At 44.4% G+C, this 25,636-nt stretch overlaps 1 protein-coding gene across 2 annotated transcripts; it reads left to right on the top strand.

Annotated features, from left to right (window-relative positions):
• The first annotated feature begins 1,133 nt into the window (after positions 1-1,133).
• Pburs (bursicon subunit partner of burs) lies at positions 1,134-22,075 on the top strand. 2 transcript variants are annotated; one of them, XM_075679472.1, is made up of 3 exons: positions 1,134-1,405; positions 11,299-11,607; positions 21,598-22,075. In XM_075679472.1, exons 1-3 carry the CDS (start codon positions 1,265-1,267, stop codon positions 21,754-21,756), a joined length of 609 nt encoding a protein of 202 aa, XP_075535587.1. In that variant the 5' UTR covers positions 1,134-1,264; the 3' UTR covers positions 21,757-22,075. The 2 variants fall into 2 exon arrangements, with proteins under 2 accessions (XP_075535587.1, XP_075535588.1); XM_075679473.1 differs by lacking the exon at positions 1,134-1,405 and adding an exon at positions 6,273-6,472.
• The last annotated feature ends 3,561 nt before the right edge of the window (positions 22,076-25,636 follow it).

Raw genomic sequence — 25,636 nt, 5'->3', positions numbered from 1 at the left:
CCAAAGCGCCCAGTGGGCAGTAAAGCAACGCCTTTTGTCTCCCGTTTGATTAAAATGGACAGGTCGCTGTCGCTAATCGATGTGTAAGTTTTATAAACAATACCAGCGCTGCTTTCATTGTCCAGCGGAACGTGGCCGAGTACGATAATGTTGCCCGAGAGATTTATTGCCATCAAATTGGCGATTGCGTGTAGGTGGTGGACAAATATAGACGACCTTATTTTGAGCATCATTAAAGCGAAGCAAAGCGAAGCTTTCTTTGCCTCATCTGCCGACTTTCGGAGCGCTGATGGAGCTGTGATGGTCTTGCCGCGCGTGCCGCTGGGCTTCTTGCAACACCACCAGATGGCTCTTGCCTCCGGATGTTGCTACGGGAATAGAAGAGGGGCGAAGGGCTCCAGGGCTCCAAGCTTACGAGCAAGCCTGTAGGGTGGGCAACGCAGCGACAAAGAACGTCAAAATTTAGAGAGGCTAAAATAATCTCATGGGTGGCGGCAATGGAAAAGAAACCTGCCATGAGTAACTACTTAACAGGAAAAACCGAAATCAGGAAAGAAACAATTATTGATAACTCAAAGGGAAGATCCACTCATCCACTTTTCGAAGGGAAATCGGGATGCCTAAGAACACGCACCTATAAAGCGAAATATAAGATGGAAGAAGGAGCATGTGCTTGCTGCGGTAAAGCTAGGGAAACGATGGAGCATGTTTTATTAGAATGTGAAGACATCTGCCCAGCGGTCAATTTAGTGCCCACTAGCCTCCTGAAGCACTAGGGTTCAGCGAGAGCAGTGGGAAAGTAAACTTGTCCGCGTAGAGATTAGTAAGAGGCGATTGGAAGATTGGTGGAAGAAAAAAAGGGAAACGACAAAAAACGGAGACGTACAAATGCAAAGTTTGCAATAGGGGGTAAAAAAATTTCGTTGTGGGAGTTCATAGTGGTCTTTTTTTCTTTTTTAACCTGGGCAGGACATTAGGCGGTATGGGCGGCACCACCCCGTTCCAAAGGGGACGCTCATAACATCCATCCATCCATCCATCCATCCATCCATCCATCCATCCATCCATCCCGGCCAGCGCCACCGTGGCAGCGTTTCGCAGTTTGTAGATGTGACGCGTACTGTGCTTGTTTTCCAATGCGACGAAAATACAACTACTGGGCTGTGGAGTTCAAGTGCTGCGCTGTGGTAGTGTAAGCATTCCAATCTGCCACAGCCTGAAGAGAGTGCTTGGAGCTGGCGTCTCAACAGCGTGCTGACCACGTATGCAGAAGGAGCACGTAAACACGCGCCAGCAAAATGGCCCCAAAACATGCACTCAGCGTCGAGGGCAGCCAGGTCCGAAAGAAGCGTCGCGCGGAACAGGAGCGTCTACGCTACGCAGCAACGTGGTCCAGACCACGAATGTACATATACAATGCATACATAGAATTATAATAATTAGATTAATTATGTCCCGCTCCATAATTGAATTAAAGTTTAATATTGCTGCCACGATGCGACATGCCATGTGAGGCAGTGATAATGCTCATCCCTCTCCTGGATTATGAACAATGACGCACAAAACGCCTCAAGCAATGATGGCTCCCTGTGTCTTATGTGGACCGGTGCACGCAAGGTAGTGTTGAAGGACAACTCACCGCTGTCGTGTTTGACTGAACGTTGTAGAAGTTACACGTTCGCCGGTAACATGAGCGCTAATTGGCGTCAATCAAAGCAAACAGCATACAAAACTTCGCTTGCATCGATTCCCACAGAGCATAGGATCTGCATATTTTTCTGATCTCTTTATTCTGTCCTGAGGAAAGAGCCTCCATAAAAACAGAAATGGTTTCTAGATTAAGGTGGCTGCGGTTCTTCGCAGGTGCGTCAGGCGCAAAGAGATATGTGTGCCAATGACCTTCGATGTGGCATCACAGTTGACTTACCTGACGTAACCCGCCTGCAAATGTTTCTTATCTTGGCCTTCCGGCACGAAAACTCCCTAGAAACCTTCCTCATCTGAGGAGTCATTGCTTTAGCATAGCTGCAACTCGGTGTCGGCGCCTTTCGCTTGACTTTGGGGGCAGTTATCTTCCTCGGGTCGGTTCCTGCGAAAATATAGTAGCGTCGCGTTGGCGTTCTGCCGAGCCCGCTTCCGCGCGTCTACAAGTAAAACACTGGGAAAACCGAAAAACCTGCAGCGGGACAAAACAGTGAAAAACCTACTTTGTCATCCAAATACAGAGAGAAGAGAGATAAGGAATGAAAAGCAGGGGAGTTAGTTTTGGTCGAACATAGATCGTTGCCCTACGCTTAAGGATGGGGACACGGGGAACTAAATACAAGACGGATGAAGGACACTTGCGCGACTGCATGTGTATGTTCATTCCTTCGTAATAGGAAACCATTCATGCAATCCAATTACCGTGAATAAGCATGTTATCACTTTGGTGTCCTTGTCATGACCCTTTTCGCGGCGATCCTATGGGTGCTTCCATGTTTGATCACGTGGTGATGCGTTCATTGCTTGCCTTAACTGCATTCTTCGCCTCCTCGCTTACAATGGCGGCGTATGACGCTAGTGCGGCTTAGCAAACCTTTGTTACGGGAGATATTGCAGACAGTGTCTTGGTAGCAGACACGAAGCTTTGGCCACAGCTTCAGAGAACATGCAAAAGCACTTTGGAAGCTGATTAAGTTATGTCCAAGCAGCGCAAGCAGCGTATATGGTGCTTGTTTTAAAAGCGAGGCTAAATATGTATTCCAAGCAATCCAAACTTTCTGCACATGGGTTGAATCAAGATTATTGTGTTTTGATCTTCGTTCTTTATTTGGAAGATATTTTGAAGCAGCGGCTTGTCCCATTTCTGACTCAGTGAATTTCCTTTGTGCGGTCGCTATCTGTTTATTTCTGCCTAATGGCTCGCGAGTGTGCTAGGTTCCCAAAGACTTGTTCTTATTGCGCGCAGGGCTTGAAACGTAGCCGTTCTTGGAGCTTGTAATACCTTGGAGCAAATACGTGTACTCGCTAGCTCTTGTGGACCGTCACAAAACATTCAGTTTTGACCATTCGTCAGCCATCACTGTAGTCCGTCATTTATTGCCGGTATATAGTGCGCATGTATTCAAGTGTGTCTCCAATAACTTATTGGCACGTTGACGATGTAGTGGGTGTAATATTTCGTGCCAGTTGCGGTAGATGTGTGCAGATACCGTGCGCGAAACGCACTATGACTGAAAGCGGCGCTACTCTATTTGTCATTGTTTAACGAGCTGTACTCACTCTTGCCGACGTTCTGGGGCTGAAGGACTTTGTTTTAACATTACCGATACAACGCTGGCGGATCAGCAAATTTATGTATTCTCGAAGAAAGCCGTACATCTCGAAGTACCGGCAACGCGCACGAACAGTTGCAGCAATGGTATGCGAACTTGGCTACTCAGATTCATTCAATTCCTTAATATGCAAGTCACTATTTTTGCTGCCAACTACTGCACACGTCTTCAATCCACATGATTGAATCCCGCATCACTTAAGCACTGTGTGTTAGCACCAACTCAGCTGCATTTCCGACAGCGGATCGCACAGAAGCAACGTGCAAGCGTTAATGGTTTCGCATTCGTGCGCTGTCGCTGAAGCGACATGCGGGGTGCCACTGAAAGCGTCCTCTCGTTTCTTTAGAAAAATCTACTCCCCGAAAAGGGTCAATATAATACAGTTTTCCGGCAAATGTTCATGAACTGTTGCGAGGAGGGTCTGTCGTCTGCGTGGCTGTACACAAAGCATATTGTTTCCTAGCGCACGTTGAAAGCTTCCCAACCAATCCATACCAATTTCTCCAACTTTCAGTGTTTAAGAGCAGTCAACCGGCTTTTTATAGGTCTGTGTAGTGCTGTCGCACAAATTGGACAGATGAAGAAGTTTTTGTGCTGGCTGTCCGTGGGGCATGTGAAAAGCGATAACGTTTGCTGTAGGTTGCCGTGCAGATCTTCAATCAGACCGAGGACAGCCTGCGGATAAAATATTTGAACCTCTACACCGACAATATATTTAGACTAACTTTTGCGTCTGTGGGTGCGAAATCCACATTGATGATGGCAGCCCTGCTCAGTGCTGCCAATTTAGGAATTTTCTCGCTACACTTTACGATTTTTCGGCTTCATTGCGGCAATATTTTTTTTCTATATAGAGACCAACGGTCTTTTTTATTGAGGTGACAGAATAATTCGCGACATTTTACCTTCTTTGAAGTTAGAAATTTTGCTTCCAATAATACTTCCTATAATGTATTTTATTATACAGAAGGCGGAATACGGCGGCCAGAATATGTTGTACTGTGCGTGGGCTCGGTGACATCGATGTAGCGACAGTATAATCTGTACTCACTGTGACCATGCCCTGTGGGTAGTTCCACCGAGACGCAAAACCTTGAAATTGTGATCACAAATTTCATGTTTTTTTAATTCTTTATAAAACCGCATATGCTTGGTCTTAATGCTGCCAGTGCTGCAATTTCACTGAGCCTACTCGATTGGTTGACTTTCTCAAATGTAGCAGAAAATGGCTTACTAAAGCAGTCTTCAATAATTTTGATGGCGAGGTTTCCAATTCACCAAGTTAATAATAGGACAAATACACTCTATAAAGACGCGTACACTTTGGGCACAGCTTTTGGACAAATCAATATTGCACGGAACCTTCAGGTGGATGAAGTGGTGTCAACGTCACATTAGACCTCTACAAAGGCTACGTAATATTTATTACCATATTAGCAATATTACCAATATTGTTCTCTATAATTAAGGCCTCCTTTGACTAGGACCGGAAACATAAAACGTCTACAAATCTCATGTGAAGCACATAAGTACCGTCATTGTGCTTAGAAAAATCAAGTAAGCCGTGTTCGCTTAAACTGTGCTGCATTTGCAATCTGCGAACTTGAAGGAAATGACAGCATTTCAACTGGTATCATCCAAAGTTCTTTTTTTTCATATTAGTGAAGCAAAAGTGTTCTACACCTTGCTGGATAACCCGTGGTTAATTTCTCATCCGCACGACACTAGACAAATGTGAAACGTTCTCGTGGAAGCTCCATGCCATCCGAGTTTAGAATATATAGTTAAAAAGAAAGCATATATAGATTTAACTTGACAGTTCTGGGGACAATATTTTTGGTGAATTCGTAGCAAAACTTATAACGACTACTTCGCTTTATTTCAACGACACGACAAAAAAAAAGTTTCACTGAGCGCTCTGCTTTCCCTTCGCTGAACGTTCGGCGAGAATACTGGAAATCCTTGAAAAGCTGTGATATTTTGCTGCCACAAGAGCCACTGAGCCACCTCACATTGCATGGGATAATTCTTATGCCCCGACATCCGCTGGGCCGTCTGCTAGCACCTCTGCGCATCCCAGTAGGTCGTTCTCTATCCTCCAACTTAGTTGTGTTTGCTGCTACCACTGCACACGAAGTGTGCAGTGGTTATGGTGCAACGGCTATGGTGTTGCGCTGCTCGGCAGGAGGTCCGGGATCAAATCCCGGCCGTGGTGGGCGAATTTCGATGGCGGCGAAATGCAAAACAAAAACGCCCGTGTTTTGTACACCGCGGGCATGTTAAAGATTCCTTGGTGGTCAAAATTAATTCGGAGTCCCCAACTACGGCGTGCCTCACAACGAAGCCGCAAATGGCACGCAAAACTACAGAATTCAGTTCAATTCGACGACGTTGGCAATGTCCTTCCAAGTGAATTTTCAACCTCCTGAACTCTCCTTCTGTGATCCACCAGAGTGACGAGTAGCTTGCATTAATATTAGTGTAAACGCAACTGCGTTGTAGATAGTAAATAATAAAGCTCATGCAAAGAAAAACAAAACATAATGCAATATATTGCAGCAAGGCTCTTGCATAAGTGAAAAGCAAATCGCAATACGACACATGAAACACGTCTGCATCAAAAGAAGAAAAAGTAGGTTCCACCGAGAGAACCCTCCCTGCTGAGATGGAGAATGTTCTTAGGGGGTCGTGCTTTCAGCTTCTCGCCCAAGAAAATAGCAAGATATGTTTGGCAAAGCATTGTTCGTTGCACTAGTAGGATCTGACTTTCCGCCAATGAGCAGCCGAGGAGCGAGAATACCCTCTTTTTTTGTGCCGTTTCTGGCGCTTAAAGAATAAGCGCCGCTGAGCACTTCCAGCCAAGCATCAGAAAGCCGCGGATCAGGGAGGAAAGCTCTGTCACTCTGCTGTTAGAGCAGCCTATCGCTTGGTTCCAGCGTGTCGCAAAGTGCATCGGTTGGGCTAGTCCCTGCAGGAAGACCTGAGTCAATGGCGATATTTCAATTTGTACAAGTTTAACGTTTGCGTTGTATAGGCTCGCAATATAAGTTTAATTGCTCAACGATAAGCTTTATTGCCAATTTCCTTTCGATTCTGATTTCCCGCTACGAAATTTCCAAATCGCATCTCTCTACCCCATACGCCGCCGATACTGGGTGAGTCTTTATGGTTTATGGCTGAGTCTTTCTGCTAATTATAATGACAGATATTTGCTACAACGTGTCGGCTTTAAATAATAAAGGAACACTATGCTACATTTGTGCTTCAAGTTACTCATCAGGATATTTACGACAAGAGTTGCAAGCCGCATTGGCACGTCTGTGGCAATGTCGAGCAGTTAGTACATCACGAGCACGTACTATAGTTACGTCTTATTACAGGTATAATTAGGTTGATTAATTTGCTTTTGTGGTGAAATGTGATCTATTCATAGTCAGCTTATTGAAAAGTGCACTTTACATGCTTCTTTCCCCCTGTGTCTAATTGCAGTTACTGACAATGTATTCAATAAGGGCTCACACTTAGGCTTAATCTTACACCAGTGCTCTGCACATTAAGAATACATTGCACGCGAAAAACGATTATTCCAAGAAACGTAAAATGCTGAATTCCGTGCACTTTCTTCTGAGAATATTTTGAACACCTGGATAGCCAGAAACACTAAACGAAAATACTGTGTCGTCAGATACCTTTGTATTTTGTCTCATCAAAATATAGCTTAACAGTTTCGTGTGATGTCCCCTAGGCTGCTAAGAGACAATGTATGCGGTACACTCGTCTGCTTTCAAACCACAGAAGGTTAGGTACAAATCGAATTAAGAAACTGCTTATATCATGGCACAAATACAAAGAAGTCATTATCTCCCAATATTAGTGACCACCTGCCAGTAGTTTCTACTGACTACTCGATATGAAAATAAGGCTGATGAGCAGGTATCTTTTCAACGAATCTTAAATGATAGCTCACGCGAGGTATTCGTTAACTTAGTTCAAAGGCATGACTGGAGTATTATATTAGAGCAGAGTGATGTCGACATTGCATATGATATGTTTTTTCGCAAGGTTTATAGCTGTTTTGACAAAGCATTTCCACTCAATGAAATCGTGGTGCGTAGAAATAAAAATACAGAAAGCCTTGGATAAACAAGACTCTATATCAACGTATAACGGTTAAGAATAAATTATACCACGAATTTCTCAGTTGCCAGGATCCTGAAGTATATTGTAGATACAAAAAAATCCGAAATGCTCTGAAGAATGATTTAAGAAAAACCAAAAATAATTACTACACAGCAAAATTTGATAACATTTACGACACCCCTAATAAGGTGTGGCAAATGGTAAATTCACTAACGAATAGAAATAAACAGTTTGATGATATAAAAGACATAACTTTAAATGGTAGCACTATTTGTGGTGATGATCTGGCTAACTCAATGAATGCCCGTTTCATAAATGGAGGTTGTTATCAAGAGACTAATGGCACTGATTGTGAGACTAGTATTACAGCCATACCCATGTTAGAACAAACAATATTCATTCAACTAACATCTACAGAACTGGAAGCGTCCATTAGGCTGCTGAAAAGTAATGTCGCCCCTGGAATTGACGAAATTGGCTCTAAAAAATTAAAGCAAATATCTCGCCTTGTTTCGAGGACAATTTCTCCGATAATTATTCTCATGCTAACAACCAGTGTTTTCCCACAGAAGCTTAAGATATCACGAGTAGAAGCTATACTTAAAGGAGGCGATAGAAATAATTTATCGAATTACTGACCGATATCGGTGCTCCCCATTTTGTCGACAATCTTTGAAAGTGTGATTAACCATAGGCTTATTTCTTTTTTTCACAAACATAGAATGTTATCTAGAAACCAATATGGATTACAAAAAAAAAACAGATCAACTGAAGAAGCGTTGTGCTGTATTAAAGGTATCATACTAACAAACATTGACAGTAATAGAGTAACACTTGGTTTATTTCTAGCTTTAAAGAAAGCACTTGACTCAATGAAGCATGGTATCCTACTGCAAATCTTTCTGGATACGGTGTGCGGGGAGTTTCACTAGAGCTCATTAAAAACTACTTGAATGACCGCTATGAAATCGTGCAAACAAAAGACACCACATCATCAAATCTAAGGTAACACAAGTTCCAGAGGGGAGAATATTAGGATCGTTTTTATTTCTTGTTTACATTAATGAAATTGGAACTATACCCAACTCTCCTGAACTTATTATGTAGCTGATGATACTAATATGTTTTAAAGTACACAGATCTAACAGGTTTAGTAAGAAGGGCCAACACCTGCCATGCATCCCTCTCGGCTTTGCTACGGAAATATATGCTTAAGCTTGACATAGCGAAAAGAAAGCACATAATATTTCGTGCACTTAACAAACCATTAAGTAGGGAAACAGTTTTAACGTTTAAATGGCGACACATAACAAGGGTTAAGGAGCAAACATTTCGTGGTGTCTGGTTCCAAGAGCAGCTTTCATGGAATGTACACATTAATAATTTAGCTCTCCGAACTCTCCCGGTCTGTTGTATGCTTGTATAAAATTACACACTTTATACCTATCTGGCTGAAAAAGAACATATACACTTCACTGTTCTACTCCAGATTATCGTACGGCATATTGGTATGGGGCACCACAACAAAAACTAACTACAACAGGCTAATTATTCTTCAAAAGAAGATATTGTGAATTTATGAAACTATCAGGGGCCATGTTGTGAGCTAAGCACATTACCAATATTTTTTAAAGACCGAATGCTTAATGCTAACGAAGTTTATGATTTTAAAGTACTACACTCCATATATATCAATACACTATATATACAGGAAAACAATCATGAAGTGCCTTACGATATGAGACTAAAAGGAAAACGCACACTAAACACAAGGACCAATTATGGTAAACAAACAACCAGGTACCAAGTACTAAAGATCCTAAATAAGCTAGAAGATAACTTTGATTTCAATATGACTAGAAACGCCTCCAAAAACCACGTGAAGGAATTGTTATTAACACAGTGTTTGGGTGAGGAATTATTGCAACATAAATATATTATGAATAGCTTTCTTTCTCTTTTACGTGCACACATACATGTTCATGGTCATATGATGCATTTTAGTGTACTATGGTAATTTACATGTACAACCTGCACTTTAATGCTTGTGGACAGAGTGAGGAAAGGGGAAGAGGGGGAAAAGGGGAACATTTATTATTTCACCGTCTATAGTAGTAAACCAACTGTAACTCAATAATTTGTCAATTTCTGTTGTTGTATGTTTCTGTGCAAACTCATGTAAAAGGTGTGAAAATGTGTACGGTATGTGTGTTCGCTCAATGCCAATGAACTACCACTAAATAATGTAAAATACACGCGTTTCTTGCTGGTTCAGGGGCCCCTGTCAGGCACTGCGCGCCTTTTGCTCCTGCACCTTTCTTGAAATTGTATTCAAGATGAAATTTACATTCATTCATTCATTCATTCATTCATTCATTCATTCATTCAAATCATACTGCTTTGTGTGATAGAAATTTGGTATTCCGGGCATCGGTCATGTTAGGCTGTGTTATTGCAAGTCAATAAGACGATAGTGTTGAATATTTTCCCGGGAAACCACAAAGCAATTGTACGGGTAGCCTAGAAAATTAGGAGAGATTATCGGCAAACATGTCGTGGCGTTTTTGGCCCACACTTTATGTCCATCGTAGGAAAGTTCAGAGCGGCTTTCACCGTATTAGTAAACGCAACGTTTAGAAGAACAGAGTGCCTCATTTTCGTATTATTTCCTGAAATCAAATTATAACGTGTGTGTGCCAATAATATAATGAGATGTCATAATCGCAATGTACTGGAGCTAAAAGCTGCGCACCAGTGGCTGTTGCTTCATACAGCCAGTGATGGACACTGCCAGTGTCAAGGACACTTGCAAGTCCGTGGCCGCTGCCAGTAACCAAGCTCCTGTGCTTGCATAAACCTCTCATAATGCTTTTTCAGTGTGTTGCAACGTAGAAGTCAAAAGAGACAAAAATTTCCTGTAAAGCTTCCCTGCTCTCGTCTGAGCTAATTATATGGGCAATTCTGCAATGCTCTTTGTGCTATACGTAAAGCTCGACATATGACAGCACTGTCTGGCGCATGACGCATCAGACAGTATGGTGTGTAACAACCTCCATTTCATTTTAATCAATTTCACTAGTGATGTAGTGCACTTGTTTAGTGTGTTACGGAATGGCACTCTGAACTGGGACATGTGCTATGCAGTAAAGAAACAGGAACAACTAATAATCCCCGATACGACAGCAGAAGTCAATCACAGGACTGGCAAAGCTTACGCATTAAGTTTTTTTTTCGCATCACCTAAGACACTGAGGCCTTGCAATCAGGCTAATGCAATTACTGTCGGTCACCAGCGATTCTTGTGAGCTAGACAGGGCTGCAAGTTAGATTAACTGGTAACTGTGGAACGTTGCGAGCATGTACCACCATAGGAAGAGGAAAGAACTGTTCTCTGACACGATAACAATGTGCAACAGCCAACCTGCATGGCTTACTCGCGCAAGAGATTCGTTTTAATGTGGGTGCGTTTTCTAAGTTTAGAAATTTTGGCACATGTTCAAGTATGTCGAAGCAAAAGTTAGTTGCAGATTAACAGGGCGTAGTTCTTCGAAAAAACTCTCTTTACCGTATGGTGTTTATTGCGAGTAGGAGTTGGTCATGGCACTCTATACCAAGCCTTCAAGCACTGAAGTCACCGGGCCCAGTACTAGCAATGCGCTGCGAGCAGCTGGATTTTTGCCCTCATTGCAACTTTGGTGAACCAAAAAAAAAAATAAAAGAAGGCACTTCCCATTATAAGGATAACAAGGCTCCAGACTTTCACGTCTCTTTCAATTTGTAATCAGTGTCCTCCAAATGCTTTCTTAATCTGATTACGGTGACATTTGCTCCTAACTTTCAGGGCAGACTCAACGACGACATCGGCTCGACAATGACTTGGCGTACGCTGGCCGTGGCGGGAGCGATATCTGCACTCTGGCTAACGACGGCGGCAGTCAGCGCCAGCTTGGCGTCCGCCCTCGAGGGTCCAGGAGGAGGTGTGGCCAGCTGCCGGCTTCAGGAGACGAGCATCCGCATCACGCGCGACCACAGCGACGACCAAGGAAGCCCCGTGCGCACCTGTGAGGGCACTGTACTCGTGAGTCGCTGCGAGGGCACCTGCGTGTCCCAGGTCCAGCCGTCCATCACGCTGCCACACGGATTTCTCAAGGTCAGTGGAGTGCGCGTGATGAGAAACGCAGCGCGAGTACTTTCACATGACTGAGATAATTTCGCTTTCGGATGCGTAATTGGGGAGCAAGGAAGATACTAGAAGACTGTCTTTTCTGTTTTCTTATTGAAGATACGCTAGGAATAAAAATGAAACTGACGAAACAATATAGGCTATTTATTGATGCATCTGGGGCAATGTGAAATATAACAGTGAAACGAAAGCAAGAATGGCGAGAAGCGGCCAAGCAGCAAAAATATTAACCACGGCGGCGATTCTTAAGAAAGGGGGAAGTAAAAATAAATCATTAAATTGTAATGTAGTCATGGGGAAGAACGCAATAGACGAAAGCTTGGAATCACAAAAATAACGCTTTATTGCGCGAGCCTACGCCCAGAAACAACAATCCACACTAAAGCACAAAGCTAGCTAGCAGCAATCACACTCGGAGATTGTGGGAATCTGATATCCTGGCCAAGCGCATCGTTTTTTGCACTTGACCCGTCGAAGGTTGCAGGGTAATCGCAGGTGTCCGCGTGTCTTCCAGAAAATGCTACACGATTCGTGCTGTGCATACAATCTCATTACACGAGGTTCGGTGAGAACATATGCAACAGTTGCTCCAAATCATGCAGACGCGACTAGCGCTGAGCGATAACGTTAAGTTTTAGTGTGTGAAATGCAGTACCCAGAGAAAGAATAAACAAGTACACGTGTAGATATATTGGTCATCCGTATATTCAGGTTTTTTTCTACTGACGCCCAGAAATTAGCGCTGGTGCAAGATGGTGCAGATCATTTTTATGTCTGCCGCATGCTATGAAATGGTGAACGAACAATAACGCCATTGACGACAGAAACACTTGAGGGGAACAAGTTTGTTCATCCACCAACTAGCCATTCGGTATTCTTCCTTAATCTCCGGCTGGCGGCTTCACGGCATTCCGCTGCGGCTAAACGTAATCGCGGAAAATTAGCACCTTTATCCATAAAATGAGCAAAATTCTGTTACGATACTGAAGGGCTATTAGCCATATCAGAGCCAGATTTTTCTGGCAGTGGATTTGGAACCCTGAGAAACTGTTAGCAATGAGGGACAGTTCTGTAACAACCAGCGAGAAATGCCGTTAGAGAAGTTGGGCCCCGTCAGGTCTAAGCCACATGTTAAATAGAACAATTATGCGCACTTCCGTGAAAAAAATATTCAACGAAAAGCTTGATGTCATGCCTTGAAATCCGTAGCAATTCTTTATGCAGAAAAACATATATTGTGACTGCTACATAATGTTCTACCCGGGAATTTCGCTTCATGGTAGGAGGAGCGACAAGTTTAAGACATTCTTTTGTGTCTGTATGGTTGGTTTATGCAGGGGTTCCTTCGCTATAGTCCAATATACACTTTCTTTTCTGTGAAACGGTGTCATAATTTTCTGATATCGCTGTACTGACACCGCAAGGATCCTCAGGGTATGCAAAGATTCTAGTAGCATGTGGAAATAGCACGTTTTATAGATTCGTGGCAATAATCAAGTGAAAATGATATTACCAGCAGATTCACAAGTTTGACACCGTTTTGTCAACTGCAACTCTCTATATCATACAGCGAAAACGTACAGCTCGTCCACGTTTGCACTGTACTTGCATTGAGAAAACTACAGAAGCCATATTACGAAAATATTTTGGGCACAGACCGAAGTAATAACTACTGAGGAGTGCTGAATCTGCTGCCAAGTTCAAAAATTCTTATGTGTGACGCAAATCCGAAGTTTTTTTGTTAAATGCGTTTTATATATATATTAGCGAGTGCGCCGCTTGGTTTTCGGGGTGACCAAAGGAGAAGGGCGAACTTGATTTATACAACTGAGGGAAATGCGGTGACGAGTGTGAGCGCCCGAGGAATTCACTACACTGTGACGTGGGACATCGAACAAGTTGGTTCCGTAAGCTGTTTTCTGCTTGCTGAAGCTGCTGCACTTGCGAGAGAAAGCGATGGTGACCGCAGGCCTACTTTAGATGTAATCCGCACCGGCGATCCACCACTATGTTCTTCGCATGAGAGAAAGCTTGTTCATGTGACGTTTTCATATCAGTAACAATGACCGAGCGCGACAAAAGCATAACTAGACGTTTCAGTTTTTTTTTTGTCTTAGAGCGCAGCTCGTAGGCGCCGTTTCCATCCGTCGGCGTAACCGAGCAAACGATCGCACCGAAGGATGAAAGACAGTGATAGTGAAGATAGCGCGAGAAGGAAAGCGGAGTAGGGGGGGGGAGCGGAACCATGAGGCGGAAAAGCGGAGGAACGTATGGCAAAAGCGCGAGAAGAAAAGCGTAGTGGCCGCGCAAGATGCGATCGGTGGCGACGATGGCTAGTTTGTGGTGCCAGAGTAGTGCACGTTCCCTGGGAGGTCTATGTGTGGCGGCTGCTGGGAGTCACGTCCACTCCGTCACCTACCCGCTTCTTCACGCGATCGGCCGGTTATCGAGGCAGTCGCGCCACACTTCGGTCGGTTTGCAGCGTGTCGCACGAGACAGATTTATCGCGAGCTGAAAACGCGTATATAGGTGAGCTCAAATTTCGCACAAGGGAGTACGTAATCGTCGATCTGTTTGTAAGGATTCGACACAGGCAGTCTTGGCGAAAGAATGGCGCTCGAAGAGGAGGCTCTCATTTGTATAGAAACTCGATTAATATAAAAAGTGTTCTCTGCCTTCAAACTATGCAACATGCGCATTTTTCTGTTACCAAGGACGAAGGAATGAAAAAAAACTTTATGCCTATTTTGAGTAAGAAAGCGGCCGAACTACACCTTCATCGTGTATCGCAAACTGCAAATAAAAGCTCAGAATAATACTGTTCGACGTTTGTATGCGCTGAGCATCGTGTACTAGCATTATTCCGAAACGGCCGTTGAAAATATCAGTTTGTGTTTGTGGCCTAGCTTTGTCACCAACTGAGCAAACCAACGTTTGTTTGATAGCTCGCGAAAACTTTCGCAAGCGGTCTTTCCCACGGAGGTTTATATGCAACGTGTAATTCTGCATAAGAGGAACTGGCATTACTATCTTTGCTTGATATCAGTGGTCGCATAATGCATCGTCTGTTTTCAATGTCGCCGGAAACTATTGCACGAACGAGCACTGCACCGTAGTGTCTGTGCTAAAGCGCGATCGCTCCTCAACACTACTCTATGCTAAGCACTTGCCAACTGCGGTACCATGCATCATAACACTCTGCTCAAGCATTGTAAGGCCCACCTGGCCTACCTGCTTGCATGGCTGAATTACACTGTTCTTTTCTTTTTCCTCGAACATTTGCGCATGAAAACGGCATTGTCCTATTTATTTTGACCTTTCTCATTTTTTTGCTTTAGCATAAGCAGTAACTCCCATTGCAGTCTTTAATAGTATTGCGTACGGCAAGCTGTCAGCTGCAAATGACATTACCTTTTTGCTTCTAGGTTGGCCAGAGCTAGCAGTGTTTTAGCTTGCCGTACTAAAGAAACTTCCTGCGCATCATGCACTGATGCTCTTCCACCGTTCAAAGAGGAGATAAATATGGTAAACATTAAAAATCATCACACCTAACTTTGGGCTGTATGAACGCAGATTTCAATATACTAAACGGCACCTTCCTGCATTCAAGTGTAATAAACAATGCACATCTTCACAATATGCAGTTTGAATTCAAGCTAGTAGAAGGCACAGACATTGACCTGCTGGTCACCTGTTGGCAGCTTTTTTTTTAGTTTGTTGCTGCAGTGAGTTTCCTGTTCTACCTACTAGCCTAAGTAATTCATATTTATACGTCACCTATTTATTGAATCAAAAAGAAGGAAAACAGCAGCCTCCTTGCTCTATCATGAAAATTTCTTTGTGACTGTTTAGGACAAGTTGCTAATGATTCGTTCATGTGCGTTTGAAATGCTGTGTTTAGACAAACTATCCCAACATAAGATATGGCATGCGATGCTTTTGAAGTCAGCCCACGATCATATTTACCCACTGACCTTTCCGCGGGCACCTCTAAAGCTTTTTTCAAATCCAAAGTCGGTCCGCAGTGAACACTACAGGATGTAAACTAGCCATGCATATATTGGTATAACTAATGTCGAGGACTTTTGAACTATAGTGTCAGTAAATCAACTATACAAGAAAAGTGCTCCAAGCTCATGCTCTTTCTGCCCGCCTAATTGCTCTACCGCTGTGCATGAATTGCATGGCAAAAAGAATGCTTACACTATTTTGTAAGAACGTAACTACTCCTTTATTCATTGCAGGCATCATCGCCACACTTTGGAACATCGGTAAGAGTGTCTATCCACGACTGTAGTGGCAACAAAAGTTTATCGCTGCGTGCTGCCAAGTGTTCGACAAAAATAAGAAGCTGTTTGAAAAAAAAATTGAAAAATCTACATATTTTGGATCTCACTATTACACTTAGACGCTTTAACATGTTTTTTTTTCGCTGTACAGGAGTACGCCAGTAATTATTTCGAGCAAATCTTCATTCATCAAACTCAAAGCAGTGGAGCCTTAGATCATGCGGATATAATGCAAGCACGCAGGTCGAAAGCACTGTCACGGGTGCTTTCCTTCAGGCTTTCTTTCTCTGCCACAGTATCACCACGATCGCTTGTATGGGAACCAGCGTCCTAGGTTGTGCATTGTCTTTGATGTTTCCCGCTTTGGAGTTATCATTCAGAAAAAGCATTGTTTGCAAACTTCTAGAAAAAAAACATTTGTGTGTTCCCTTTGCACACGAAAACATTGTTTCGAAAGGCACTCCAACTATTCCAAGAAGAATTCCTATATATCCATATTCCCAAGCAAAGGCTCTACGCGTAAAGTACACAATTCGGTGAGATTGCTCGCCCTACATTACCTAGTGTGCCCGCGGGATTAGCTCTACAAAGGTGAAACAGGATGACAAAAGTTCCCGCTCAGAATTATTTTACTGGAAGCTCTAGGATCGCGTATGTTTGCAATGAAGTATATGTGTGGATGTTACTTTCCCTAAAACGCCTAATCCTGACGACTCTTCTCTCACAGGGTTATCTCAAGGAGCTCGAGTCATTATATCCAAAGCAAGGGCAGGGTACGCCATTACAGACAACGTAAGGCCTTTGTGGCAGTGGCGACAGCCACGCAATAACCACGACCCCCCGCAGTCACCTCCGTGAAGTGACGCCAAGTGCTCGTGACCTCGAGTGATATTGCGAAGGCTCAAGGCACTCAGGAATATATACCGACTTCAGCAAGTTATATAGTTTGGGGGATGGATCCGATGACGGGCTAATCTCAAGGAGGCACTTAGATCGCCATCGAGCGTTGTGTGAGAAGCCTCCACAGTAATCCAACATAGCTCCCTTACACCTAACACTTCTTTCTACAGAGCGATAAAGCCATAACTTCACTTTGCACACGTAATTTGCAACTGCATCTTGTCTGCGAATATCAGCACTGACCACGCGCTGTTTTTCTTCTTGCGGACAATTTACCAACGTCCACAGTGGTTAGTTATTCACGAAATGCGGCCATTTATTCGTAGAAACAACACCTATTTCAAGCTTGCGTCCCCTTGATGCACTGATTGTTAACATCTATTTGGCACACATGGTTATAATTCTAGATTACAATATGGTAACACACAAGTTGATTACATAGTGTAGGTGAATGTGACTATAACGATGCGACGGAAATGTCATTAACGGTCATTATTGTCATAGTGGCAGTGGTCGCAATACAACTCATTACAATTGACTTAAGCGACATGCCAATAAGTGTAATCAAAGGTGCGCTGGTGTATGAATCAAAGATGGAAGCAGGTGTATAAAAAATGAGCAGCTAACGATCAAGGCAGGATAAACATGACCGCAATCGAAGACAGGGCGCTGCAGCAGCGCATCAAAAATGGAACAATACTAGCTGCTGCAAGTAAGGATTCTTGGTCTAACTTTCCGTAACACAGCTTTCTGCCGGAAATATGAAGTGCGGCATGGACTGGACATATCAAAAGGCTGTCGAAGTACTGGCATGAACTGAGCATGAACGTATATGAACCTGCATAGGGACACAACGGATGGGCGTCATACATATTGCAGAATGCTCGGAGCGAAATCTACTTTAGAAAACACTAAATAAAGTGAAAGGAAATAGATGTTCTGAATATTTCGATGCGTGAAGAAACATGGGCTCAGTATGCGGAAAAGTAACCAGCAAATTACCAATAATAACTCTGCTATTGTATTGGATTTTGCCAGCAAGGAGGCGTTTAATCCTAAATAGAGACGCAATTAGGACAAAGCCGTGTTGAGAACGCAGTGAACAAGAGGAAAATAAATCAAGACGGAAAAGCTTAGTAATTCGAAAGGATGGGCCCGAATATCCCAAGTGAGATCAATGTAATTGAAAACGGTGAGGCAAGCAGAAAATTCTAACGTGAAGACGATTCGTGCAAAGTATAGCGAATTGCCGCAGCTGCATAACGTGAAAGTTCTCTGGAGTTTGAAAGAAAAGGTGACATGTGAAGTTACGGAAGCTTCCGCATTAGACAGTGCTCGTGTCAGCGACAAAGAAGCTGTGCTTAGCGATTCTTCGAGAAGCTTGTAAAGTTGAACCTATTTCTTTAATATACTTGTTATTCGCTCGCACTAACACTGACAGGTTCGGAAACGTATCTTTGGACATTTTTGACCGAGTTATGAATTCCCGCAACTTTACCAGTAACTTTAATTGCTAGTGCTACGCCTGCGTCTTCTAATTTCACTTAGTATCCATCGCTGCGCACATAGCAAATGGAATGCCGAGCAGATAATTATTGAGATTTCCGATTTTTTTACTTTTGATCAACAGTTCTTTAAAAAAAATTATCGTACTATTTCTACTCAATCGTTACAGAAAGCAGACTTCAGATTTGCATACTGTTGAACCCGAATACAGCAACACCTGTACAGCAGCGATAATCTCTCTTCTTTGAGGGAGTCCAAAAGAAAAATTGCAAAATAAAATCTCGCTTCCTTTTTTTTAATGCGATAGCGGTTACAAGGATGCTCCAGAGACATTTCCGCCGCCAGCGTCGCCATAATGCTCCGTATAAAGCGCAATAACATGGAGGCCATATGCTGTGGGGAAAGTGGGTGAGACGGCGATGGTAGCTTGGTATTACAAGGGAGGAAGACGGAGAGGAAGCGCACCGTCTTAAAGGGACACTAAAGGTTACCAGAAAGTCAAGTTAAAGTGATAAAGCAATGCTCTAGAACGTCTAAGGCGTCAATATAATCGCGAAGAGAGCTTTCGTAACCGAGAAATTGAGGTACATGCACGCCACGATTGGAGACCCCCAGCGACATTCCGGTACTATCCCGATGACGAAAGCACTCCTCATCATAATTTATGTCACTAGTACTCAACTACTCGTATTAAAAAGATCATTTCATTAGATTATAAGACTGAAGAAAATGCTACTTGTCTACTTCTATTCGATTCTAAGAAAAAAGTAACATTTTGACGTTACCCTTGAGTAGTATGGGTAATCGAAAGGTTTCGTTCTCGCTCGACTCTGAGCGCTCGACTTCGCGCCGCGCGCGCTTTGGAGTTTCAGTTGTTTCTTTATCGCGTCATGCTGCAGTGGCCCTGCTGGCTCGCGAAACTTGCATTCGGAAAAAGCGGCGAGAATGCCACGTCCATGCGATGTCGTGGGATGCGCGAACGGTCCGTGGTCCGCGGTCCGCGGAATCCAACGTTACTTATCACTGTGTGACAACGAGTGAACCTCTCCGTTCACTCGTTGTGCTGGCAAAGAGCCGAAAATCACGTAGTGTGCTCGCTGCACTTTCGTCCAGAGGATTTCTAGTTCAACGCCGACTTACCGAAGTCGCGTGAAGTGCCTATCAAAGCAGGCCGTCGTCGTAGTAGTACGCAACGACGGCGGCAGCGCGAGCCCTCAACAGCAGGTCACGTTCATCAGTGCTTAAATAGCTGAACTCGAGCCCAGCGTCGCGAGCTAATGTGTCGTTATCAGGGTCATCCATCGCAACGAGCGTCGAAGTTGGCGTCATAAAATAAAGAACCAGCTTATTGTTGTGCCCTTTCCCTTCCGCTAGCCACCATAGTTCCGCTTTCGCGCTGCTGTAGGCTCTGTGTTGGCTCTGTTTCTGGCCGCGCGTTTGCGTTTTGTGCAGAAAAGCCGTAGCGGCGTCTGCGGACTCGCCGTTTTACTCACCGACGGAGCAACGTCACTATGAGACCATGGCGTCAATACTCCTCCATCGGAGGGCGGGTGATTTGAACTGCGCTAGAGGTACGCGGACGCTTCAGAACGCATTTTATCTTAAAATAAGTCTCTTCTTCGCACGAAACAAGCGTTGCGAGGTTTCTGGGATGGTATTTCAACAGTCCACGTTGACTTAATATTAGCCTTTAGTGTCCCTTAAATAGAGCTCAACGCACTCAGAGAAAGCGTGAGGGGGATCGTTCTACTCTGGAGGCGGCTGCGTATGGCGCGGTTGCGCCGGCCCTATCTTGAAAGAGAACTGCGATGTGTAGTGTTTAGGTGCGCGGTGGGCTCACAGCCTCGTGCTTGTTGTGTGCTCTGCGCTTCGTTCGCGTTGGAGCGAGAGGCAGTACGAAGGTCCCTTCGCTCGCTGCTGCTGTGGCTCTTGCTCGTGCCAATGTTTAGACAGCGAGTGCCCGCGCTCATCGAGTGAGGGTTGCCTTTGCGCGCGTGACACGATGTTTGTTAACTTAGTTAGCTAATAAGTACAAATCTATGCGGCCAATAAAACTGTTATCCTTACTTCGTATAGCTGTCTAATAGTTTACTATTGCGACCGATATTTAGCCTGTCAGACCAAGCTGTGAGTCATATTATTGGTAATTCGGTGGTATAGTGCTGTCCTGTAATTTTTTACTATTTTTCTTCACTTTCGTTGCCAAAAATCATAGAGAATTCTGTCGCTCTTGAGGCAGAAACTTGAGGAGTGCCTGGTTTCAGTAATTAATGGATGTCAGCACACGCTCGTTTTGGTTTTTTGCCGCGCGCTGCCCACTTACGCATGACAGGTTTTAGGTTAAGGCAGCCTGCCCGCCTCTTGGCGAAACAATGTACATCGACTACAACCTCTGCGCCGAAGTGATAAAGAAGCTTGTACTCGTTATACTCAATCTAGGGAGATTTGCATCCCAGAGCTACCTCCTTAAGTTCCTCAGTATAAACATTGGTCGCAATGTCTCCATACGTAAGTTATGCACAAAAGCATTAATAAATAGATGGAGCTTCTTTAGGATTACAGTAAGAATGCCACTGACCTTGCTGAGTAATGTGCAGATTTCATCTAGACTGCGTAGGGCTGACAGCTCCATTAATCAATTACTAAATTCACAGCACACATTTCATGCAGAAAGTAAGTCATGCATATTACGGGAAACGTATTCGTTATTAACCAATCAATTTCTGCAGTAGATATCTTGAAAAATATGTGACTAATCTGATGAACCTTTTCATGTTTGACGACGAGAATTAAACACTTTGCCTTGATGGTTAAATGTTCCAAAAGAATCACGAGACACTCGACACAAAGGAAAGAATTAGAGGACTGTATACAACACCAGTGTGATTCTTTTGTGCACATCGTTGGCCAGATTGAATCCCGGTGAACCACTGCGGAAATTTGGAGCATACATTTAACAGTGGTTGGTAGCTAGATAAGTGAACGCCTTTTTGACCACACAGTAAGTAAAGCAACCTTTTTTCCTTAATTACGCACACTAAATATCTTATAATTCAAGTAATATATCTGCCACTGGGTATCACCATATGCATGTCACTCAACAAACTGGACATAAAACATAATATTTCGTATAAAGCGAATATTTGGGCCGCAAGCCTGTTTAACTAATTCGTACACACCACTGAGACACGTGAGGAAAATAGTGTGTCAGTGCCATGGCAACAGGCGCCGAGCGTGTTCCTCCGGTGCCACTTTATCGCAGGAGTGCAACTGCTGCCGCGAGACTTACATGAACCGGCGCGAGATACAGCTGCAAGACTGCTTCGACCCCAACGGTCAAAAACTGTACGGTGCTGACGGAAGCATGACCATATTCCTCGAAGAGCCCCAGGACTGCTCCTGTCACAAGTGCGGAGGCTGATGCGGAAGGGCCGCGGTTCCACCAAACGTCCCGGCTGAATAGTGCATAACTCATAACATTGCTTAGCGTAGTTCCTTCTAGCGCATGCTTGCTACCTATCTGTGCCACGAGTCCAGAATTGGGCGTCAACAAAAGCGGAGATAAATTTTTTCAGATGCCGTTGCTATATGGGTGTCGTTACCGAAAGAAAGCGGGCCGGGAGGGGCACATTAACGCTTCTTTTCATTTTCAAATATTTCAGTCATTGGTCTGCACGAAGCTGCGACCTCCTCACCCCCCCCCCCACCCCCGGTTGTTGTATGCCACTAAGAAGAACTGGCGATAAAAAAAAATGTAGGACGGAAACAGCATTGTAAGATATGGTATTAGAGCTGTACCGTTCAGAAATTCAGTACAGACATCATTTATTCGAGACAACCGCTGGAGATTCGAAACTGTTTGTATCACCTTAAGCCTCAGGTAAAAGCATAGAGCTCGCTGATGTTTAAGTGCTTATTCGGTGTGGTCGGCAGCATGCCACCGTCATGTAGTCCTGTCAGCTGTACAGTGAATAAACCATGTTCGCACAAATAACGTGTGACCTGCGTGTGACCACCTTCAGCCCCAATACATGGAATTCACTTGATGTATAATTAGTGGACGTGTATTTTTTGTATTGCGACATTTATTGTAAGCTACATTACCTTTATGGCTAATCAATGCAAATGATCATCGCGCAATAAATGCATGGAAATAAGCCAATTGTCGCGCTCCGTCTGTATACTGTGTAGGATGTTTCATTTGTATGTCTACTCGTCTCTCCGCACGAATGTTTCACGGCGGTTCTACAAGGACACACAGGTACTGCTGTAAAGGGCGCATTGAATTTGAATACCCTCCAAAATGTACCTTCTTTTTTCGCACCCGTTCAGGAAGACCACATTCCTATTGGATAAATCCCGATCCTGTGCTTACATGTCGAGGCTCCGTAATCACGCACAACCCTACGCAGTGCTGGGGTGAACGAAACAGAAAGCAGCATCACTCAAAACAGTTTCGTTTTGCAGTGATTATGGGATGGTCAGTGGGTGCAATGTGGCCGCCTATACAAGTTGTCTCTTTCTTTTGACGTTAAAAGAACGTGGCCACAGGCAGCACCAATCGTTTTTCCGATAATTACAAATTCGAAACTATCTGCTTTTCAGAATATCCTCGAAGCTTCTTCATTGCCCGTCGTGGTGCCTTAGTCACTGCTACCCTCTGCCGCCGATCATGAAATCACGAGTTTTATTTTTGTTCCTGGAGTAAAATGCGAAATCTCGGGATACCTTGCATTTAAGTGCAAGTGAAAAATGTCTTGGTGGTAAAAATTAACGACAATCACGGCCCTACAGTGTCCCTTAAAATCTGCAATATTTCCTTATGACTTCATTTGCGGTTCCTGTGCTTTGTTTTCGCTGGCTCTAAAAACGTTATGGAAAATAAAGTTTAAAAGGGCGGACTCTAGCCTGAAACATTGAGATACATATGTTTGCGATGAACTGCTCTGTGTCATTTAGTTCTGAAAAACTTTCTTCGTTGTTTTAGCTGTAATTGAAATATACGTCATCACCAACTCTGCTAGAGTTTAAAGTGAAAATTCTTTTTTTTGTGTGTCTGCAAGTGATTGCTCTGAAGAAATTAAGTCGGTGTTACGTGCCAGATAACAAATAGTTGCGCTGTGGTGTCTTTCGTTTTCAGCATAATTTTTTATGCACATCACTTGTTACGACACCATGAACAACTAGTGATAGGGTCGCCATTACATGTTTATTCTCACTTCTTCCTCGACTCCCCCAGGCCGTCCGCTCGCGTCATCTTTCTCTTCACCCTTACACACCCCCCGTTTTTTTTCCGCTCACCCCTACTTGGGTGATAGCGGAGAACATCGCTTACGGCCGCAAATTCTAGCTGTTCGTTATTGAGGTACCCATTAGTCTTAAAGGAGTACTGACACAAAAAAATCCACGTGATTATTTCCTGTTTTAATAAGTAGTTAATGACCCAGTAATGACGGCACGAAACCTCTTTTACTTCAGAGCGGGACAGGTAATTATTTGCAGCCTTTTTTGTAGCGACCAGTCGAAGTTTCGGTTTCAGAGAGCAACGAGACGGGAGAAGCGGGAATGTAAACAAAGTGGTCACGTGTTCGCGAAAAGCCTGACGTATGCTCTGACGCGCAGCCAGCGGCGCGACCAACTTGCTGAATATTGTCGTGCGACTGCTGCATCGGTCGGACGACCACAGCCAATGACAGCGCCGATAGCGTGAACGTCATGGCCACGTGGTAGAACCGGCGGGTCGGGGCCGGCTAGCGGGCGCCTCGCCGCTCCGATCATGTCTGTTTCTTTTTTTTCTCTCCCTGGTCGAAACGCGGGCCTCTTTCGCTGCTGATGGCAGCACATAAATCAGCTACAATTTGTTTTTGACACGAAATAACTTCTAGAATAAAGTGACCTCGAAAGACTGCGAGTTATAAAACGTTGTGCGAAATAGTAAATCGTTCGCGTGATTTCTACTCGGACGCGGTCAGCGCAGACGAGCCAGCAATCGTCTGTATACGAAGCGGCTCACCTGACTGGCGTGTTTACTCATCGCTACTAACGGCACCGGGAAAAGTAAACGTATATTTACTTAAAGGGGTTGGGACACCAAATTTTGAGGCTATAAAAAGCATGTTGTAGGCTGCTTCCGTATGGAAGGACACCCAGAACGAGGTATTGGACGCTGCAAACATTCCAAAATATTTCTAATTCAGCTCCAAAAAGTCATTAAAAACTCCTTCTCGTAGTCGAGACCCATCGCTAGCGCGGCAGTTATTACGTCACATAAGAGGAACGAAAATATTGACGTCATAGCACACTAGCAAAAAAACGTGACGTATGATGAGTAGCGATGAAATGCCGATTACGGAGCCTGCTGAGGCTGCTGAGCCGAGCGACCGAGCATAGCCTCCACTATGACCGAGCTACAGGCATATAGAAATCCTTTCTTAATGCAAAGAAGACTTGCAGACCCGGACGCAAGAGAAGTGGACAACACGAACGCCGCACGGCGGCCCGCGAACGGCGAATTGCGTGCAGCGAGTTGCCGTGCGGACGGGCCTTCACACGTTTGAGTGTAACACTAGCCGGCCGACTCTGAAAGGGACCAGGATATGCGGCGTTCGTGTTGTCCGCTTCTCTCCTCGCATAGTCGCATAGTTCGGCAGCTCGGAGCGGCCTCTCGTTCGCTTGGCCTTTCTCAATGTGAGGGCCCGTTCACGTTACCGGCACAGAAACTCGCCACACGCTGTTTGCCGTTCGCGGGCACCCGTGCGACGGCCGTTTTGCTCGCGAACGGCGAGATTTCCTTGCCGTAGAGAGGACGGGCCCGGGACCCATTTGTGCGGCAGCCGTATGGCGAAGCGGCCAATCAGCAACCGAGGAGTGGTCACTCTGACACCGACGGCAGCTTCACCGCCTCTGATCGTTCGGCGCTGCCGATATCTCGAACTTACTTATTCTCTTACTTACTTACTCGAACTTACTCGAACGCTATTGCTCTGTCCCAACTATCGAGTCTACTTACTAAAAATGTCGTCAAAGAGTTTTTCCTCCAGTCCTCCCAAGTATGTCTGTCTTTTTCGGTCACTCAGATCTCGTCCTTGCTACTCCTCCGAGGTACAACCGCATGCTCATAACCTTGTCGACATCATCCTACCAACATTTCCCGGGGTAATTATAGAAATCAAGCCAAGCCTGAGCCCTCTTTTTCAAGGACCCGTCGAAGCTATGCCGTTTAATAAACACCATTGTTGTCCTCAGAGATCGTTGCAGGCCCGTTTGCCTTATGTGTTCCAACAGCCGGTATTGCCGCTGGC

Source organism: Dermacentor variabilis, chromosome 2 (assembly GCF_050947875.1).
Source record: "Dermacentor variabilis isolate Ectoservices chromosome 2, ASM5094787v1, whole genome shotgun sequence".
NCBI classification, from domain to species: Eukaryota; Metazoa; Arthropoda; class Arachnida; order Ixodida; family Ixodidae; genus Dermacentor; species Dermacentor variabilis.
The sequence above is the reverse complement of the archived record's forward strand: the minus strand, read 5'-3'. Positions and strand labels throughout refer to the sequence as shown.

What these genes read in the sequence shown, in the direction of transcription:
- Pburs (XM_075679472.1), top strand. Translation starts at nt 1,265, where the DNA reads ATGCAGAAGGAGCACGTAAACACGCGCCAGCAAAATGGCCCCAAAACA. An exon ending in ACGTGGTCCAGACCACGAAT is followed by an intron (nt 1,406 to 11,298) that starts GTACATATACAA and finishes CCTAACTTTCAG; the next exon opens with GGCAGACTCAACGACGACAT. An exon ending in TGCCACACGGATTTCTCAAG is followed by an intron (nt 11,608 to 21,597) that starts GTCAGTGGAGTG and finishes ACTTTATCGCAG; the next exon opens with GAGTGCAACTGCTGCCGCGA.